The 23,448-nt window shown below is 34.8% G+C and overlaps 1 protein-coding gene across 1 annotated transcript in view; it reads left to right on the plus strand.

Moving 5' to 3' along the window:
* Window positions 1-23,448, plus strand: part of LOC106130443 (homeobox protein OTX1) — a 47,512-nt gene that overhangs the window by 11,378 nt on the left and 12,686 nt on the right. The window contains exon 2 of the mRNA XM_013329289.2: window positions 11,113-11,420. Coding sequence (XP_013184743.1) covers window positions 11,186-11,420 — 235 coding nt within the window. The 5' untranslated portion in view covers window positions 11,113-11,185. The remainder of the gene's footprint in view (window positions 1-11,112; window positions 11,421-23,448) is intronic.

The following is a 23,448-nucleotide window of genomic DNA, read 5'->3' on the forward strand; positions in this document are numbered from 1 at the left end:
GAAGTTATGTTGAGATATGTAAGTAATGATATGATTTTAGTTTCACCTTAAAAGATGCTTTTTATGTATTTATAGTATTGTTCCTTAAAATCCAAAGTAATATTATAAACTAGTTGACGCCCGCAACTCCGTTTGCGTTTTTTTATTATTTTGTTTCATTAGTAGTTCCGGAGATTAGCGTGTACAAACAAACATACAAACCGACAGACGTTTTTCTTTCAAATTCATGCTCGGTTACTAGACTTTTATATCGTTATAATTTTTTCTTTGAAAATATAGGTATGCAATTTACAGACAATTTTTTTTAATGTTTTATTATAGGTATGTATTGATAAGTTTATTTGTTTGTTGTCTCTTCACGCGTTATCTACTGAAGCAATCTTCTTGAAATATCACGTCTATGTATATAATAAAGAGTCTGGTGAAGGACAAAGGGTACTTTCATTCAGGTAAAAACAATAGTTCCCGTTAGGAATGTGAAAAAAAAATCGATTATGGAAAAAATCGATTTTTTTAAAAGTAAAAATCGATTTTTATACGTGATATTTTTAAAATTAATAATCGATTAAAAATCGATTTTTATAATCATACAATAAATGCACTCCGACATTACGTTTTTGTCTTCTGGTTTGGAGCCGCGCCGCGAGAACGCGAACTGCCAAAGAATACTATCATAGCTACATAATATTACTTTAACGCCATCTGTGCATTCTTTCTGTGCTCTTAAAACTGTTTAGATGATTAATTTAATCAAACATTCTCTAGATGGTATTAGTCGATGAACAGTATTTGACCGACATTCGGTTGATATTTTATTCATTATTCGTTGCTGAAACTTCATTTTTCAAACTTGATTGTTAAAAACTTACATTTGTGTTGATTATATAAGAACTTACTGTTTCTGTTGTTTATTTTTAATGAATAAATCTATTGATATAATGTATATGGCGTTTATTTTGACATAAATTGAAAAATTAGGAAAAAATCTATCAATATAATAAAAATCGATTTTTTATCAGCAATGTCACATCCCTAGTTCCCGTGGGATTTGCGAAAAACCTGTATTCTTTGGAAGGTGGCGCTAAATTCATGCGGGCGAAGCTGCGGGTAAAAGCTAGTAATATCTATAGTTGATATTTCTAGATATGTTTATATTTTGGTTATGGTTAAAAAAAATTTGCTAAAAAATGTAGAACACAATAAATTTTACCGCCTTCAAATAAAAGGTTCTCAGTTTGACCTGTATTCATATAAGTATGTAGGTATGTTTGTGCGCGATTATCTCTCGTTTCGCTGAACCAATTTTGATGTAGTTATCAGAAAAGTGTTTGTCACACTTCAAGGAGGATATCGATTGGAGGCTTCTTTCTACAAAAGTTATTAATTAAAATAAAATGACTGAATTATTTACCTAAAAGTTCATCAGTACAGATTTCACTAAAATTCTAAAGTTATAACAACTAATCATATTTTCACGGGAACGAAGCTTCGGATAGTCTTAAATAAGTTATCAAAAATTTCTGTAAGTACCTAAGTACTTACATTAAAGTCATGTACGGCCTTACACGGTAGTAGTTGTAGAGACGCTGAGTCATAGACGAACATACACTGTATCCAATTAGTAGGTATGTTTTTGTACACGGGTACAGTTGGCCAGAAAAATATTTAACCTGTTTTATCTATAATAGTTAATATCTTTAATTTTCTCAAAATACTGGAATAATTTTTATGAAATTCGTTTGAACCTACTTCAAGATCTGAGGTCAAATATACCTAGTTACATTTGTCGAGGGCCACTTTACATACATATAGTCACGTCTATATCCCTTGCGGGGTAGACAGAGCCAATAGTCTCGAAAAGAATGATAAGCCACGTTCAGCTGTATGGCTTCATGATAGAATTGAGATTCAAATAGTGACAGGTTGCTGGCCCATCGCCTAAAATAAGTATCCCATGTTTAACAGCCTATCCTTTAGTCGCCTTATACAACATCGATTTGGACCGATTTTACTCCTTAAATGCCTTAACTTAGGTGAAAAAATGAATAATTAAGAATTTATAATCATTCCTTCTTCCTTACTCATAGTAAATGCGAAAGTTTGTAAGGATGTGTGTGTGTTTGTTACACTTTCACGAAAAAACTGCAAAACGGATTTTTGCACTGATATAACTTTGACATTGGAATAACATAAAAAGGTTAATAAATTAAAATTGATAATTTGATTTCATTTGTTTGTCTTTTGTGTCATCACGCGTTATCCACTGAACCAATTCTATCATTAAGCCAAATAGCTGAAAATGGCCATTCAGTCTTTTCAAGACTGCTGGCTCTGTCTACCCCACAAGGGATATAGACGTGACCATATTTTTGTAATTAAAATTAATGACATTAAAGACTAAAGATTAATGACGCGTTGAAGTCTTTTCGTAAGTAACTTTTCGCTACGAATTCTCGTAGTCATTTCTACGATATTTCGTAGCAACAAGAATTTTTTTTATTTTTTTAGTACATACATACAAACATATAGTCACGTCTTTATCCCTTGCGGAGTAGACAGAGCCAACAGTCTTGAAAAGACTGATAGGCCACGTTCAGCTTTCTGCCACGATGATAGAATTGGTTCAGTAGATAACGCGTGATGAGACAACAAACAAACAAATAAAATCACATTCACATTATTTATAGAATGTAATAAGTAGGTAATTTTGGCACAATCACCAATGGCCACACGCATATCGCTATAAAAAAAAAATATTCTCTATGAACATACATAATTATACAATCGAAATACTGTCTGTTTGTCTGCATCACGTACGCCATTCAACTTGCACTATTAATTCAATTTCGTAACGTTTCAAAGTCACGTAGAGTATTAATTACTTTTATGCAGGTATTTTTGATTTATTGAAATGTTTCTTTGTAATGTCACTGTTAAAATTAGATAGGTAGTTGATATTTGAGAAAATATGATATGCAACTTCACGTCAATCCCTTGCGGAGTATACAGAGTCAACAGTGTTGAAAAGACTGAAAGGCCATTTTCAGTTTTATGATGGAATTAAGATCCAAATAGTGTCAGGTTGCTTGCCCTACAAGAGGAATCCCAAGTTTATGTAACTATGCCTTTACCTTAGTCGCCTTTTCGACATTCATAGGAAAAAGATGGAGTGGTTCTATTCTGAAGTGCCGGAAACCACACGGCACCTAACATATTATTATATAAAACATACCTATGACTTAAATAAAACTCTATTAAATACATATAACAAATTTTTACTCTAACGTCATAATATTCAGTCAAATCTAAGAAATATATTTGAACGGAGAAATAGCTTCGTGTATTTCCTCTTAAATAACGTTCGTAAATCAAAACTAGATCGTAAAACTGAAAATCTATGATACTCGAGTTTCAAAACAGCGTCACAAACTGAAATAAACCTTGCCGTCCTCATTTCAAGGCTTATTTTCCTCGAGTTATATCAAAGCCAAATCTGGGTGCAATAAAATACGGAATACTCAAAATATAGCCATCTAGCTCTCGCATACTGTAACTCTTATCCCTGTCTCTTACTGCCAGAGTTATTTCTGTAGGCGGGCGGCTAAGCCACGCCTTAAATGACTTGGGGACCTTTCACATTAGGTTAGCTTCGAGAACGTAAATTTAGATTAAGGTTTTATTTTACCTTATTTTTGTGGTAGTTTTTTTTTGTATTTTAGGAAATATTATTGTGGGTTATATATTTAACGGCAGATTTTTTTTAACAATGTATTTTAAGGTTTTATTCACAATAATAAAAGATTCCCATGCTCTTTTTATCTTAATAACAATTCAGCTCACGGGTTGCATTTGCAGATATAAACCTTCCTCAGAGAACCACCCTCTTTTCAACATTTCTAATACCTAGGAACAAAATCCGTTTCCCAATTTCCGAGATTAGCGCAAACATACAGACAGACAAAATAGGAGGACCTTATAATATGCAGTGACTAGCTTTTCCCGGGACATTTCTCCTAATAAACGATCGAAATTTGTAAATACTTCAAAAAGTAGTTTCAGCTGATAAATCTGATAAATCCATCACCTTTACTTTTATTACGTAGAGATTTTTTAGAAAAATATATTTAATCTGCTGCTTAAAAACTTTCAACAATATTACAACCTTACATTTTAAGTTATTTCATAGAAACTGTGTGCGTAGGGTCCATAAGGGAGATGTAAGCTATCCTTTTCATTCTTACGCAAACTTAATACCGCGTCTCGCTCACTCGTCAGCTATCGATTTTCTTGAAAACGGTTTGTTTACTCGGCCGAATGATGTTGGTAGGATGTTTGTATGTCGGGCGGTAATATTACCGTGTTGATTCAGCTCGGTCGGCCAATACGCAATTTTGGTAAGTCTGAAAGAATTTCTTGATATTTGAAGCAATGAGAATTATTTTTGTGACAGATTTTTTTAACCTTTGCCGACACTTTACGTACCTAAGTAATTACAAATAAGGAACTAAAATAAGTAGGTACCCATTAAAAATAATATCTAGGTATAATCACGTCTCATTTGTGATGGGCCAGGCAGAAACTACTTCTTTTTACTTGCCACGATCCCCACATACTTATTTATTTTATCTTTATTCAGCTGAACGTGGCCTGTCAAAGTCATTTGAAGTAGAATTCCTTCGCAAATTATTCTCATCAGTCAGACATCTTAACCTCAGATGAACAAACAAATAGAAATTACATACATATGTACATATACATAAAAATCACGCCTCTTTCCCGGAGGGGTAGGCAGAGACTATATCTTTCCACTTGCCACGATTTCTGCATACTTCCTTCGCTTCATCCACATTCATAACTCTCTTCATGCAAGCTCTGCGGTTTCGGGTACTTTTGACCTGACCCTTTACCAGGACGTCCTTATAGATTAAATAATTATTAAATAGAAATTAGAATAAAAAAATATAAAGATATTTACAGACAAATTATATTAGACCAATAGAAATTAAATCCCAATAACTAAATCATTTATACCCCAATTTCGCCCTACAATCCCTATTCCCACCCCCAACAATGGGCCACGCGACTATTGTGCTCCAGAAATATTGAAATAAATTGATACTTTCTATAGGAAACCATAATGAAACTGGTAATTTTACAGCTATTAGGGTGATTGCTTTAAGGTATAAGGCAGCTACTTAATGAATATAGCAGATTAAAGAGACTGGATAATGATTCGGTATGTAGGTATAGGTAAATTAATTGTATTATTGTTTCTCTTTTTTTTTAAATTATAATTAGTAATATAGCCTGGTGGTTCCCGACACTAATATAAAAAAGAAAGGGACCACTCCATTTATTTATTTTCCATGGATGTCGTAAAAAACGACTAAAGGATAGACATACTTACTTCTTCGGTCTTCCGATTTTTGGAGATTTCTGATTTAAAAGTTTAACGTTGTATTTTATTATTTACGCGAGCCTCACGCGAACCAAACGCCATCTACTAAATAATACCTACAGGTTTTTGCAAACTCCACGGGAACTATAGTTTAAACCGGGATGAAAAGTAGGTACCCTATGTCCTTCTCCAGGCTCTTAATAATCTAGTCAAGAAACACAAACAAATAAACTTACTTTCGCATTTGTAATACAATTTGCGATAAATAATACACGTATTACACGCGCACATTACCTTTATTTTACCTCTTACGCCTTCGTATCATGTTACAACGATCCGTGGTCACCGATAGATTAACGACTCTGTCTACTCAATTCTAAAAACGTTATGATGGCATTTACATCTCTAAATAGTCAAATTAAATACATACATACATAAAATCACGCCTCTTTCCCGGAGGGGTAGGCAGAGACTACCTCTTTCCACTTGCTACGATCTCTGCACACTTCCTTCGCTTCATCCACATTCATAACTCTCTTCATGCAAGCTCGGCGGTTTCGGGTACTTTTGACCTGACCCTTTACCAGGACGTCCTTAATTTGATCAAGATACGTCTAGGTCTTCCCACTCCGACCTTTCCCTCCACACTCTCCTTGTATATCTGCTTAGTCAACCTGCTTTCATTCATCCTCTCCACATGACCGAACCATCTCAACATACCCTTTTCTATTCTTTTCTACTATAGGAAATACTTATACATATATTTACATCTCCTATATCTATAATATAAAAATGAATCGCTAAATGTGTTGGTAAGCGCATAACTAAAGAACGCCTAGACAAATTCAAGATACGTTCGTCAGATCAACATCTCTAAATAGTCAAATTAATATTAAAGATTTGCCGAAACAAATCTATAGTTGTACCCTCCCTTTTTGTGAGGGTGTAAGGTTACGTCCCCAGGGTGTAGGAACACTAGACGTCGCCTAATTGTGCTCGCCGGCGGGAATGCTCCCTAGGGATTTGTACTTTTACTTTTTACGCTAATTGCATCTTTGATTCTGCCTTTGTAATGGACAAAGGAGATTGTAAGCTGAGTTCTGTTCGAATCTGACAAAATGAAAAGAAAATAATACTTAGTTTATTTTTAAATATGCTTTTTTTTACATAGTTAGTCTTTAAGGCTTTTCTGTTGGCTCTGTCTACGCCACAAGGGATAAGTATAGACGTGATTATATTTTTATACTAACAAGAATTTTTTGAATGATTCTCTAATTCTAAATTGTATAATGACATGTTTGATATTTTATAATTATTCAATTTTAATAAATATCTGGTCAATCTACCAAAATACTTTACTTATTTGACAGTAAAAGAAAGAATTACCTAATGAATTTCTTGTAGGTATTTCTTGAAATAAAGTAATTGAAACGTTGAGAAATCGGAACATTATTTCGAATCTTTTCATCCTAATTATATAATAACCTTAAAATTCAAAAGTCTTACATCTCATCTCAATTTATTTCCAAACGTTAATTCATTCCAAACTGCATTTAAATTTCGAACTTCGATTTGTGTAGTTCAACAATGCACGGGCTGCCCGTATTTTGAAATTCGAAATGGAGATGTTCCACATTCAAAACTTGTATTCAAAACTTAAATCACAATTCTATCCTGCCAGTGTTGAACGAACTGTCATGGACTACAATAGACCTTGTTGGGTCTATACCTCTAAATATGCATGTCCAATAACAAATTGAGTATTTTTTCCAGTATAGGTTTACGAAATAGAACGAGGTCCTGCAATAGTAATGTTACACACACACACATACACATAATCACGTCTATATTTTGCGGGGTAGGCAGAGCCAACAGTCTTAAAAAGACTGATAAGCCACGTTCAGCTATTGGCTTAGTGATAGAATTAAGATTCAAATATTGACAAGTTGCTAGCCCATCGCCTAAGAGAAGAATCCCAAGTTTCCCGACATCCATGGGAAAGAGATGGAGTGGTCCTTTTATTTTTTCTATTGCATTGGTTTGCAAAAAGAGATAAATTTGGTAGCTTATCAGAATATTTTTTAATGAAATTAAAATTATATACCTAGGTATGTAGGATCTGTCAATGGGTACAAAGTTGGTTAAATAGTTTTTGTGATATTTAGATTACTGTAAAAATTAAACAACTAAGTAGATTATTGGTATGAGAGCTCAACTAAGTACTGGAGAGAAATATTTTTTTTTTTTTAATTTTCTAGATTAACACTAGAATACTCTGATAAGCTGTTTATTACAAAACTACATCACATGCCCACGCTTTCATAATATAACCCGTCAGATCCTGAACATCTTCGAACCAGCCGCAAACCCAAACAAAAAATGCCGAAAGGTCTCATTGTGGTAACGACAAATGGTTACTCGGAAATTTCCAAAAAAAAAAAGAACCATTGAAATTGTTAATAGTGTGTTCCGATGCGGAAAATGTGTGACAATGGTGGACCCAGTGGCAATTATCACGCCCGAAATTAACGTCTTTGTCAAAATAGATACGGGTTCGGTTTTGTTACATACATAGGTGGTTTTTATTGTGTTGTATCGTTAGGTTCATAAGATGGTGATTAGTGTGGCGGTGAAGCAATGTATTCAGGTATAAAGAGTGTTTTATTAAGACAAAATGGATGGTGTTGAAAATTGCTAATCAGTACTCCGCATGGTAAGACTCGTAGAGACTAAAAAGGCTGGCTGTTTTTAACCATCTGATAATTTAGGAACAATAGTAGCTCCGTCATATGCATGTATAAAAAATTTCTTTCTTTTTTTAATACTTAGAACTATAAAATTTCATCAAAATCAGACCAGCGGCTAAAAAGTTATCGCATTACAAACATATATATAAAACATGTGTATTCGCCCCAAGTTATTTGGTAGCAATTAAAAACGCAAAGAAACGCGAATTTTGCAGTCGTACTTTCAACAACTTAAAACGGGCAGGCAGAAAAATTATCCTTACTATTTCGAAATTGTAAAAAAAATCATTTTAAAATCAGAACACCACCACATACCGCGCCGATTTGTCACAGTGACAGCCACTGCTGCCAACTGCGCAAACAGAACGAATAATTACATCGAAAAGGGCGCGAAATGTTTGTTTTCCTCCGCGCACAATACTTGGCATGTTTGCTCTGCAATATTATTTATAGCGTTCATTGCGCACAGACAAACAGATTTTCTGCGATATTGACACCGACTTTTTAGGGGAAACTTTGAATTGGGATGTCCTTTTTGTTATAAAAGACATTGTGTCATCACTATTGTAGATCGATGTGTAAAATATTGTAAAGCGTTATGTAAGTTGTGTTCTCGACAAAGCCGTTCTTAGACAAATAATGAAGAAATGTAAATCCTGGTTTGACGCTGCTAAAACACTTAAATCTTAGAATGCCGAAGACCGAACAAATTGAAGTAAGAATTTTGGAAAGAGACCACAGTAGTTGGGACATTAGAGGAAGCAACAATATTATCACAAAGACAACAGAAATTAATAACAAAAGTGTTTTTATTTCCATCTGACTGCTTGAGGCAGCCAGATGATTTTGTAGAAACATATTCGGTGATGTTAACTTGCAAAGATTTCTTGGTTTCAAGTATTGAAAGAAGATTATTTGAATCATACATTTACGCAGTAATGCGAAAGTATTCACTGACGTGGAAACACTTCTAACCTGCCGCCAGCTAAAACCCAAAACTAGGACCTCCCATTACACAATTGAACACCTTTTAAGGGTTTTGCCGGCAAAACGCAAATTTTCACTGCTCGAAACGCGAGCCCTTGAATTTTTTCGCTAATTTCGACCGTAAGAGATGCTAGTAAAGTACAAAATCCTTGATTTTGACCGTAGATACTATCAGAGCCTCGAAGGTTTTAGGATAATCTTTTGTTGACAGATTCAAGGTGTCTTAAGGAAAAGGAATGTGATTCTTAGAATAAGCCGCCCCGAAAGTGACAATGTTTCTTTTTTCGCGGTTTCTTGTAAACGTAATGTAAAAGTGACAATTTTTTTGAGAGAAAGATTTTAACAAACTAAATAATGTAACTCCTCAAACAAAGCTTTTGGCTACAGGACAATGTAACTTTTCGCTGCAATTTTTTTTTTAAATAACGAATCTTACTTCTTCATATTGATTCATATCACCGAGTTGGTATTCCAATAAGTTTCTCGTATTTCAGAAGTTCTCATAACATTTTACGCTGCATTCATTCTATAGTAGGAAGAGAAACTAGGTACTAAGTATATTTCTTGAACTTACTTTGAGGCTAGCTCATACTTTGTATTTCCAACGTAAACAATAATTAAAAATATTGGTTTTCTCAGACAAAAGAATTTATTTATAGGAATTTGAACAACAACAAACACAAATCACAAACTCATCCCGACACAAATGAGAAATTATATCAAAATCAACTACTCGCATTCATCGTCTACGTATCATATCGAAATATTTTTTCTCATCTCAAATGTCATCACTTTATACAGCTCGTCAATTCCTTTAGCACAATGGTTGCCCCTCAATTTGCTACAAGAAACCCCAGGTAACATGTCCAAAAAAAATAAACGTGACAAAATGTCTGTAAACATGTACCTACCTTTGCCAACATACAAAAAAAACTTTAGAATTTTGCAATTTTGAAATTCGAATCTTTGAATTCGTAACGTATGGAACATCTATTATTTGGAAGGCGTTCCACGTGTATTGACTTCAAATTTTTTTAGTGTTGCAATATCGCAAAAATTTACCATTATTCTGAGGTAATTGTAAAATACCTGATAGTGGAAAAAATTAGATCGGTTGCTTATAATTGAATCGACGTGTGTCCAATTGAACGGAGCGAAGCTATTAAATGTATGAGCCGTGAATAATTGCAATACGTTGTGCACACTTATGCGCTTTTTTGTAGTGAGGAAATTGACTTTCAATTATTGTGTAATCAATGAGCAAAAACTTGGAGGCGTAAGTGGAAGATTACTCAATTGAAAGTCAAAAGAAATACAATGTATATCGCTATAACGGGAATAAACGATATTGATATAATTTTTATTCAAAATTATTAAAGACCAAATTGCTAAATTACAGATGCCGGAATCAGTCTTTTACACGAATTTTGTTAAGACGTACTATCTTTTCTCATGTGTTCAGTTCCAATATGATTCCGAAATAAAACATACTCCTTTTCAAAGTACGTGTTATTTAAATGTCAAAAAACACTTGATACGCATAAACCGTATAAACTTTAATTAAAGGTTCTTGTTACAAGTATCAATTCTGGGCAATAAGACACCGCAGTCCTTTGAAATTGTGTCAATAAAAAAGTTACATTCCTTTTTATTGTAATAGTATCAAGTTTTGATTTAAAAAAGTAGTGATTTAGAGTTACTCTTCAAGCGTTTAGTTTGATGTCACATATCATAGAAATAATTTAAGTCGTCCTATTTAACTCAAATGAAACAAAACCTCCAAATCGGGCTTTATTGGTTATTTTTTACATTATCAAAACTCTCGAGATTGAATAATTAGCATGTAGGTCTTTTAAATGTGATCTAAGATTGCACCTCGGCAATTAACGGGATTGTTTGTTTCACGCGAGAAAAGCCTCTGACCTATTCAAGTATATGGAAGTAACCTACGTAATTTTAACAAACAAATTTCGTTTTCAGAACGCCATGACCCAGCGTACCGAACACAGCCAGTGACACAGCATGTGTCCGGAGCCCTGGGTGCGGTAGCAACATGGCTCTCATCACCAACTCCGCCGCGGCCCCCACCACCTGCCCCACGGGCCCGCAAGCCCATCACTCGGCGACGCCACTACACCACTATCTCTCCTACCTGAACAAACCGTCACCACACCCTTACGCGCACCACGCGAGCGCTCACCACATGGGTATGGGCCCGGGGCCCCTGGGTGGGCTTGGCCCGTTTGGGCTGGCCCACCATGGACTTGAAGCGGTCGGGTTTCCACAGGGTATGACTTTTTAAATTGTTTCTTCGTTATGGCATTGAAACCCAATGTTGAAAATGTGAAATCTTATTTAGGTGAAAACTTTTAAATATTAAAATAACAATTACAACTGGTAGATTTTGCGTGTTAAAGCTTTAGAACCAGAAACTGCTATTACTTAGTAAACGTAAAATTTTTCACTTTTATGTACCTAAATTAGGTACTTTTGTAATGATTTTCAACAATTATTTTTAATCACTTAGGTATCATACAAATACTCACGCAGCCTGCTTTAAATAAAGGATTTTAAGCTGTCTTCAATAACATTCATAATATTCACTATTGCAATATCATGAAATTCAAATGTGAACATTAAAAATACGTAAAGGCCTATTAAAAACTCCTTACAAGTTGTAGACGCCAACACACAATGGTCACTGTTGTTAATATTTTATCTATTGCTATTAATTTCTATTTTACTCCTATGTTGGTCTGATAACGAAAAAAAAAACATGGCGTGTGTCAGCTGTTTTTCTTCCCGCGTAAATTGTCAAAGCTAAACTTCTCAAATGTCTAAGACATTTAAATTGGTATTCGAATCTTTTAGAGACTATCGACTCTGCCTACTCTGTAAAGGATAAAGACGTGATATAGTTTGCGTATTTTATAACCCACTTCATTCCTCTTGCTACGATCCCTGCATACTTCTTATGCTCATCAAGCTTTTCATGCAAGCAAGCCGGTTTAATGCATTTCTTGACCGGACCTTACACCAAAAGTCTTTTGATTGGTCAAGGTCAAACCCTGTGTTAACAATACATATACTGTTCTCAATAATATTATATCTCTTAACAGCAAGAAATATTTGAAAACATATATACGTAATACCTTACAATGCGCGTTACTTACATTCTATCATTGAGCCATACAACTGGCCTTAGTAGTCAAGTTAGTCTTATCGGGAATGCTGACTCTGTCTCCCCGTAAGGTATAAAGATGTGGTTATATGTTATGATTATATATGCACAAAAATTACGCAAATATTTGTAAAAAAATCAGTTTTAACTTTTCTTATTGCCATTACAACGTATCTTAAAACTATAATAGAAAACGGAGCGGCGCACTCGAAACAAATCTCGCACAGTAACTCAGAGAAATGAACGTCAAAACAACGGAAGAGCGAAATCGTTGCATAATTTGCGTGGCGGGGAAGACATCCTTGGAAATAATCAAAACAGCCCCAAAACAGCCCCCCGTTAAGCCGCTTACGCCCTCCCACCGCTGCCACCGCTCCCAGCGCTCCCACCGCTGCCACCGCCGCGGCTGCCGAATGGGCCCGAACGGGAGTCGTTTCTTGTTAGTTAGTTTAATTAGTATCAACTTCGAGTTTCAATGCTCTGTTATGGTTGATGCATGAGGTTTTTAACAGCGACGTGTGTTGGGTTTATTTATGCGTTTGACGGAGTAGTAAAATAAAGAAAATCGCTTTTTTCTGTAGTCTATGGTCAGGTATATTGAGACTGTGTCTCATACACTTTATCTTGTCTTTAGTCCTTTCGGAGTAGACACTGCTAATCGCCACGTTTCCTAGACGGACCAATTCAGATATAGATATAGGTATATACATATCTCATATTAGTAATTTCAGGATCTCAAAAAATAAAATAAAATAAATAAACGGATACCTTTTAACGAAATTAATTGTCATTGATGACTTGATACACTTAAACCACCCGGCATTACATCCTACTAATATTATAAATGCGAAAGTTTGTGAGTATGTCAGTATGGATGTTTGTTACTCTTTCACGCAAAACTACTGAACCGATTACGATGAAATTTGGTATGTGCTGAAGACTCAAATAACACATAGGCTACTTTTTAACCCAGAGCTCCCGCGGGATTGGTAGGGTTGACATGCGAACGAAGTCGCGAGCGGCCTCTAGTGTATTAAAAAACATACCAATATTATTGCAGTCATATGGCACCAGATAAAAGTAAAAGTACAAAACAATATCTCAAAACCCGACGGCATATTAAAAAATAAACGTCTTTTACAACTTATTTGGGAAATCTAATCAATACCGGTAGACTCCGCCAATCCACAAAAAGTATGGGATTTTAATCCGTAAAAGGGTAGTTTCTTTGAACTGCCAATATTTTTTACTTTTGCAGCTTCGACTGACTGCGTTATCTTTTTGTGACACTCATTATTATGGGAGATTAGCTAGCTACCTTTTTTTTATGTTTTAAGAAATACACCCAGTATAAGTTCTTACTTTGTCAACAGATCTTTCTAGCAATTGCGCGATAAAAAGAAAGTGTACGATAGAAAAAATACAGGAATGGGATAAATACATATAGAAGGTAAGGTACTTACAGACAAGAGTAGTAGTTACATAGTTAATATGCATTTAATTTTGTTAGAACCTACCTAAATCACTTTAATTTTTGAGCAAATTAAATTAACATACTAGCAACACAGACCTTCACAACTTTTATTGATCGTTCGTTTATTAAAGACTAAGTAATATCAATTACAGTGAATTTCTGTTGCCCGAATAATCATCAAATAAACAAAAACCCACAATTTCCGAGTAAACATAGCATATCAATAAAACCGCCATAAATTCATAAACAAAATTAACGACTTGCGACCTATTAGATTTAAAACCCAATACACATTTAATGCGGGAATAAAATTAATCCTCTGCCAACTTCCATTTTTAATCCGTATACCTGTCCCTTTCGCACACGCACAATATATTTATACGGTCGTCCCTTTTTATGCCCTAGACGCTGTTCAGCGTAACGATGGCAGCTGGGCGTTCTTTTTTAAATTTTTTTTTCATTGTATATTTTCTTTTTATTGGCATCCCTCAGCATTTTATACGGCCAGTTGCTTTTTTAATCTTTGGTGGCATAATTAATTGTTTTTTTTTTTTCATTTTTTTATCACAATCGGAATCAGGAAGTGGGCCCTGGCTGTGTCACAAATTGATTTAATTTTTGTAACTTTTACCATCATATCATAAGTAAACGTAATATTGATAACCTATACGATAAATTATTTATGAGTAGGTAAGTTCAGAATTTTCTTTGTGTGTGGCTTTCAAACCCAAAATATCCAAGACACAGATCGATAATTGAAAACATAACATTTTCTAATAAGAACTGCGTAAACTTTTTTAACCAAACAAGGGGGGGAAATGACCAAATCAGCCGGTAGTAAGTACCTACTTACTCCTTTATGGCTTCCAGTTCGAAACGTCATGCGTGACACACTGACACGAATATCGATTAAAATTCTTTCCTTAAGGTTTTACACGAGCGATTCCCTTCTAACCTTTACCCTCTAACTCCAACATGACCTTTGCGAAAAATGAGAGTATCTAAAGAATCATATTGGATCATGGCTACACATCCCATTGCCTGATTATTTTATAATACCTTCATTTGGTTGTGGTGATATTTTTCGTCTTGATAAGAACATCAGTTAGCAATCCATCTATACTAATATTATAAAGCTGAAGAGTTCGTTTGAACGCGCTAATCTCAAAAACTACTGGTTCGATTTGAAAAATTGTTCTTATGTTGAATAGACCATTTATCGAGGAAGGCTTTAGGCTATATAACATCACAATGCAACTTTTTGGAGCGAAGAAATAATGGAAAGTGTGAAAAAACGGGGAAAATTATTCATACTTGAGGGCTTCAATGATGCCAAAATAACTATTTCACGCGGACCAAATCGCGGGCACAGCTAGTCTATTGATAATCTTACTCGTCATTAAAAAACCATTGGTTAATTTGAACCTGTGTCACCCTGAACATGACGCTCTCTCATTGGGCCACTTAAGCGCGCTGTTAATCCCAAGGTGAATCGAATATAATAATACCCTTATTTTTGGGTAATATTTATTTCTTTTGCATTAATACCGTTATTCCTTCACTGTGACAAACAGACAAGCAACCCGACACCGGGATTACTGTGAGGGCACTGTAAGGCTTCTTTAATCAATGATAGTAGACGGAACGGTGCATTGGTATAGCGCGGTAGACAATATCTATAGTTGCTTTTAAGGGATAGGCTTATAAACTTGGGATTCTTCTTTTAGGCGACCTGTCACTATTTGAATCTCAATTCTATCATAAAACCAAACAGCTGAATTTGGCCTATCAGTCTTTTCTAGACTGTAGGCTCTGTGTACCCCACAGGGGATATAGACATGACTATATGTATGTATGTATGGGAAAGAGATATGGTTCCATTCAAAAGTTTCAAATACTAGTTAGAAATAATTTTCACTTCAAACCCAATACAGCATGAAATTGTTCAGAGAAATGCACCTTATTAGGCCAGTTTTTTCTACAGATTATAATCCATTAGATGTTTACTCAAAGCCATAACAAACGAGAGCCCAGAAACCCAGTAGCGGTCACTCGAGTTGTTTTTTTTTATAAGGGGTCCTTCACACGCGTGAAATCGAGGCCGCCGTCCTCTTAAATTAACTATCATATTTTAAGAAGCGCGGCTTGTTAAGAGATGATGTTACCGCTTTTGAATATCGTTTGTCTGTTTTACTATTTTGGAAGTCAGTTTTATTTTTTATTACAAGAATTGTCTTAAATATTACAAGAAAATCCTTTTTTAAAATTGTTGTTGTAGTTGTAGTATTTCATATGTGTATGCATTTATTTCAGTTTGACCAATTTTACTGCAACCTCTTATACTAATTTGACAAAATAGTAAAGTAACCCAAGTAGGTAGATACTTACATAGGGTGTGGCCAAACAATTTTAAGTTTTAGTTCCCTTAAGATGATATTAACTATACCCAAGGCAAACGTAAGTTCTTTGTAACACAAAAAAAATCAAGTAAAGATGACCGGACATTGAACAATATCGTGTCCGTGGTCTAACTCAATATAAATTATCATTAAACGTCTTGTCACACCGGATTCTCCGTTAATCTGCGGGTAACAGCTCCAAATAAGTACTGAGCATCGTAAATAATATTAAATTTATCATTTATGAATTCCATTGGAAAGCCGCTACCGGCGGTGCGCCTTTGTCGGCCATCTTGCTACGCCATGTTTGTTTTTATTTTTTTTTTCTGAGTTAATGCAATGCTCTTGTCACCGTCACTGGCTATCAGTAAAATGCCAGCGGTTAGTTTTTAAAAATAATTTGCTACTAACTGATAAGGATGATTGAGGTCTCATAATAGTTTGTTAATAGTTAATGCATTTTGTTCGTGAAAGATGATCTTTTCAATTTGTTTGGTAGTCGATAACTTTGTAAGTGGCTTATGAGATGTAACAAAACTAATGTGTAAGTTTTAAGTTGCACCAAAATATTTGTTGTATCGTAAAATAAAAAGGCATAAACATTTAAGAACTGCATCACAACATTTGTGTAATTACAATACGCTGTAGCAAACAATATCCATAACAATGTGACCAAGAGATTTCAATTTTTTATTTGTCGAAAATAAAATCAAAAATTACGTCAATTTTGAAACTTGACAGAGAGAGATAATTAAGACATAATAATGAACAGCTGTCAATCTTCCAAGACTGCTGGCTCTGTCTAACTCACAAGTACTTACATTTTTAATTACCTTGATTATATGAATGAATAATTAAGATCGTCAAAAGTAATAAGAAGAAGCTCTGTTCTAGGGAATACTAAAAAATTCCGATTACCTTGTTATCAACATTACTTTTAGTTAAATCTGCTTATTATTAAAATTATTCAATCACCCAAGAATCCATAGAAGTGGAATTAACGAAATATGACAACCTAAGAAATTAAATTTACTTTTCAGCATTTGTTTATTATCAAACAAACAACAGCACGCTTATTTCTTTAACAAAAATTACAAAAACAGCACTAAAACACATAAAATACAGACCTGTATCAGGTCATCTGACGTTAAAATAGCTACAAGTCAGAATGCAGTTAACTCGATGTGAGTGGCATGAAACTCCGGCGCATGAGTCACATATCAGCTGATAAGCTCGGCTGTCACCGTATCTTAAAGGTGATGTAATTTTAAATCAACGGCAGGTGGACCTGACCACTCTTTGGCAATGTATTATAAAGCCTTGTAGTTATAGTATGAATTGATATAAGCATAATGGCGCCAACAGTCTTAAAATGACAATTATTTATCTCCTCTCATATATACTATTTAAGTCTGTGGTGATAACTATTCTTTCCGAAAAACTTTCATAACAAATTTTATTTGCACGCACGTTAAACTGTTTAATATATTTCATTTACCTTTCTTTTCAATATGCGAGTAAATATAAAGTATCTTATCTTAAATTAGTAACTAGAAGTTTTTAAAAATATTAACAATAGAACTATCGCTTTCTTTTTTGTCTTAAACATGATATTACTCTCATGGTTTCTGTCTCTCTTCCCATAAAGCAACTAACATCAATTTTAAATCTTCACATTCAAACGACACAGTAACAACTACATTTAGCCCCACTGTTTATTAAATCTTCGAACCCGTCCCCTTGGGTGTCGTGTGAAAATTGTCACTTGCCCGGGGCACCCCAGCTTCCCAAATCTAAACAAAATCCAAACATCGGTTGAATGCCTTACCATTGTTTTGATAGGCTTGCGTCACTCCAATTGATTCTGTTTGCTTTTTAATGAGTTTCAAATCGATTTTTATTCGATCTGTTTTCGACCCACGGATCAAGTCTTTAAAAACTTTTTCATCGAAAAAGATGTTTTTTTTTCTTTGGTATTTTAAAATGTGTCAACCTCTCGTGGAATTTTAACCAACCTGTAAAACCAACTCTTTCTAATTTTCTTAAAGAATTACTAATAAAAGAGACGAATTCCTTCAGCTTATTGGAATCTAAATAAAGCCTTCATACCACCTAGTATGTGTTTTCCAACGCTTTTGATCGCCATGGTATTATTAATTTTGACTTATTGAGTTAATTTCAATATGGGTCAGTTTAATGATACCAGAAGCAGTTATAATATTAAGACGACCTTAACTATATGAATCAATTTTCAACAAACCACCGATCTTGTGTTATAACCTAGATTAGGATGTATAATCGGGAACAGATCCAGATGATGATAATATATCAGAATCTACCTATCTGAAACTAATAATTTTTGATGCAAAAGACTTCGTCGATTAGAATTACTATCTAGATAGTCTGCATTTAACAATTAATATTTCACATGTAATGGAACTTTTTAAATATCATTTGTCTGAATTAGAATCATTTTAAATTTCGTCAGTGGAACTAATTAATTCAGAACTGAAGAAAAAACTTCTGTAACTGTAACTATCTTATATCTATAAGTTTAACCACTCACCTTCGCCCTCAAAAAGCCATTAGTGCCCCAAATGAAATTTCTCAAACACAACACTATCTGCACCTCAGGGCAAGAGGGACGAAGGCGTGAGGGCGTGCACTCACCAAAAAATACAAACAAACACTAAAACAGACAATGTTGACTTTTCAATTAGCGAAGCGTCAGGGGTAAAAAGTACCCTACGTATTTGCACAGCGAAGTGTTAGGTTTGGTCACGTGACTTAGAAGTGTTGATAGCATTAAAATTAACGATTTGCAATTGCAGTTACCTTGCTGTAATCATCGAGAAGCTAAAAGTTTAAGTGCGAGTGAGCCGTACTCTTGAACAGAATCTAGAAATAAACATTAATGAAATAGGATACATCATTTTGTTCATGGTTCTGTCAAGAAGTGACCGCAAAAGAAACTGTCAGATGATTTTGATAAGAAGAAAGACACCACGATGCGCAAAAACAAATGCTTTTAAAGACACTAGTTCATTAAGCAAGTCATCTTATCGTTATCTGCTCTTACAAACATTTGTTCAGCGAGCAAATGTTAAAGAACGACTCCTAATCAGAATTTTATGCATAATATGTATTCGTTTCCATGTAGCTTCTATGTAGTATGTAAGTACGCATCACCTTCTTCCTATAAGGCTTTGTGAAACCGACGACTTTTATGGAAGCAAGACTGTAACTGTTTCAGAAATGTAAATGAAACATCCACGTGAATACTGGAAGTAACTTTTATTTTCGGCGTTATATTGAACCTATTACCGCCCCGTGTCGTTATTTGGACAACACACGCGCCTCCCACGACAATCCAACTTCAAGTGTTTACGGTGCACCTCGCGCCGATGTTTATTTTTGAAACACATCGCCCATTCGTAGCCACTTACGGGTTAACTTCTGTTTGGTGATGCTTTGAAGGCATATTTTGATGGGCAGTTTGGGCGTTGTTATTTTAAATGATACATTTGTACCCGATGTATATAAATAATAAAGTGAATCTGAATGGCACAGCATGATATTAAAGACCACTATCACTTTTTAGACCCTATTGGTGAAATCGATTAGAAATATAAAAAAAAATATTACAAACTTTTACAAATTGTACAATCCCTGCATAGCATCAACTTGAAAAGGCAAGATTCTCTGAGCTAGAAAATTATTTCAGCCCTCCGTCACGACATAATATTAAGAACAACACAGCATTTATAAATAAACTTAATCTTTTAGAATCACTGATTTTTACTATCTGTGCGTAGTCAAAAGTTTTCGCGACTCTAATGATCGACTTCCACCACAGTAGATGAAACACGAAATACATAAGCAATCATGTTAATCCCTACTTCGTAACTTTGAATTTGATAACCAATCGCGGGTATTTGTTCATATTTGCTCTTTTCTTTACGTTTGTGGGTTGTAACTGTTTGTATCTTTACTTACTTCCTACGGCGCTACAACTCTTTATGAGTCTTAACCTTCTCTATGGTACTCTTCAATTTTGCTGTTTTAGGCCAATTTTTATTTGCTAAGATGTTTTCTTGTCTAGCTTTTTAAGGTTCCCATGGAAGCCATCAATTCATCGTTTTCTGGGCTGTTTGTTACCATCGAACCCAAACATTCTACTAACTGTTTATATAAAGCCCTTCTTTTACGGTCGGAGTTAACGCCCCTTCATGGGTACCAAAAGTATAAAGTCATCTATTTCGGCACGTGCAGCGCACGCGGCCGTTTTATCTGCTGTGTGCCCAGCAATTGGCAGCCTTCTCATAGACCGCTAATTCGCGCTTATCTTAAAAGGCACTCAAACACTGAGAAATTGGGATGAGATAGCGATAGGACTTTTAGAGCGGGATAAGACAAGATGAAAGTTACTTTCGTTTAGTTAACATTGCAAACCTTGAACATCATAGTCTTGTTTTGACAGATTCTACTTAAGATATACATAAGTATTCTTTATTGGCAGATTCTTTATAAGACAAACTATTCTCTATCAATCTCTTTTCCATAAAGTATCCGCGTTAGAGTATCAAAGTTCTTAATACTTTTTTTTAAACACATGACATTTTCTACTAGGGGAAGTACGTCCAAAATGACATATACGGACAAAACGACACATTAGTGATATTTGAAAACCTGCACGGTATAAACTGTCAAAAGTTAGCCCATCAAGAAGCACCTACACCGGAAATATACCATTCGAGTTTTGAGAGCTGTTTAAAATACAGAACGGACACCATGTTGACATTTGTTTTTTGAGGTTGGAAAAAAATTTGATAGTGGTCATTTGTTTTTTGTTTTTTGATAAGTTTTCTTTTGTTATTGTACTGTCCGTTAATTTTATATTTCGAAGCAATTTGTGTTTGAGGTGATCGCGTTGAATTTAAAACATTATTGTCACTGCAACAGGATTATTTTTCGAATCGTAATATTTTTTGAGACTATGTACAAAATGACATACAACCACTATGGACAAAACGACATAATGTGTCATTTTGTCCGTAGAGACTGTGGTAAGAGAGTTAATGTCATTTCTCCAGTGCCCAGTGGTAAATTTGTAAGTGGACAGGGTAAAAGAAAGCCAAAGAAACGAACGACGACATTCCTACTTACGTCATCACCAAATATGGCAGAATTAAAATACAAACGAGAGAATGCATCTGAAAAACCAACTCGTAAAAGGAAACAAGCAGTTACTAAGTCTCTTTACATTGATGATGACTCAAATGAAGAGCGCTCTGATCAAGAAGACAAAGAAGATGATTGTGCCTGTATTTACTGCAACGATCTCTACTCACGTTCAAAGCCTGGTGAGGGGTGGTTGAGGTGCAGGCGGTGCAGTCGTTGGGTTCACGCAGCCTGTGCTGATTTGCCAAAGCGTACCAAAAATTTTGTTTGCGAATTGTGCAATTAATTTTTACTGTTGTCTCTTATTTTATCATTTTTTTATGTTGATGGCTGTGTATGTCATTTAGTCCATACGACTTGTGTCGTTTTGTCCATACGGTATGGAGAAAACGGATTTTTCTTGATCTTCATTTAATACTAAATATTTTTGTAAGTGTTGATTTTTCTGACAAAATCTATATGATTCCTGTTAACCAATTAATATAAGCAAAGTTGTAAGTAAAAAATATGTTCCTATTATGAATAATATTAAAGTTATTGATGATTGATAAAACGATATGTCATTTTGGACGTACTTCCCCTAAATGGTAGAGAATTCGTTTTCATTAAATTCACTTGTATTGTTACAAGCTTTGAGGCTAAACAAAGTGTTAAATTATTCTTTTGCAGTCAAATAATAAAATTTTTAAAGAATACGTTCATTGTGATATTTATGTTATATTATTCAGACGCCTTTGCGGATATCCAGCAAAATATATGGACTTGTCTTCTCTCTTTGTTAGAAGCGTAATAAGTATATATTTATTACCCACAGCACATTTTTAAACTTTTCACTTCTTTTCAAATCTTCCAACGGCATATAAACCAATCTAAACAATGTGGGCGGACGATGCAATAGACCGGTAAAATCTGTTATACCCAAACCCCCATACCCCGCAAATAGGCAATAATTTATTAGATAAATTTCAATTTGGCGACTATTCGGCACCCCCAGTGCTACCAACATTATCATGGTAATAAAATAACTCATTGCATACTGTTTCTGTTATAAATATTAACCTTTGTTCCGTTGGGATAAGGGTTATGATAGGGGCGGGTTTCCCTCCACGGTAATCTGTCACAACTTGTCGTGTTACACCCCTAGTTGGCAACACAATTTATGTGCTAACATGATTTATGAGTTGGCAACGTTTGTTATAGTGGCTTGTGTTATGTGATACATGCTTAGGTAGTACCTTAGTGCAAGACATAGCTTCAGTTGGTTTTCCTAAAATTGAGACCTAAGTGTGATTTTTTTGTCCTTTAACAGGTACTTACTAATATTGTCGCACTTTTATCCTATTTTTGTTTTAATATTTATTCAAAATCTAAAAGTAATATCTACTAACAACACTTACCTACCTCGTTAGTTAGTTAATCTCTAGATGTGTTATCTAATCAGCGATTCGCATTTTAAAGAGAACATCTAAATCATCTAATTGAAAGTTTCAGCATCAACCCTTAGCAACACCGCTACTCTAAAACAACAATCCGGTTTAAAATCCGAATGCGCCCATTATGGCCCCTCTGGAGTTGTCAAATTGACAGTTGACGTTCCCGCGTTTTTCGTTTCGCGCCATTGTTCTATGGCGAATGCGTAGAGTCCATAATGCGTTATATTTTATCGCCCGTCTGCAGCTGTGTTCGAACCCCCTAAAGTATTTTACAGGTCATTAAAAGAGATGTTTGTAGGGACGCCCCCGGGTCAAAGAGCGTGAAAAACGGGAAAATAATAAGCTTCTTCGCCACGCCGCATGTTTGTATCTGTGGTGCGTGCCGCCAATTTGATAGGTAATGTTGCATCGCTAATTTATTTATTCTGGTAATGAGTTAGCTATGCTTATTTACCCAAAATCAGTTCATTTAATTAGTAGGTATTCCTATTATACACTGCAAGCGACTCGAAATAAACTGAATTATGTATCTCATAATTGAGACGGTAGAAACAGGTTTTAAAATAACAAGAACATTATTTTTCTACTGGCATGTTAAAAAAGTCGATTTTTGATATTGCAGGCTTTTTCATAATTCAACCACTGGAA

The sequence above is a fragment of the Amyelois transitella genome, chromosome 27 (genome assembly GCF_032362555.1).
Source record: "Amyelois transitella isolate CPQ chromosome 27, ilAmyTran1.1, whole genome shotgun sequence".
NCBI classification, from domain to species: Eukaryota; Metazoa; Arthropoda; class Insecta; order Lepidoptera; family Pyralidae; genus Amyelois; species Amyelois transitella.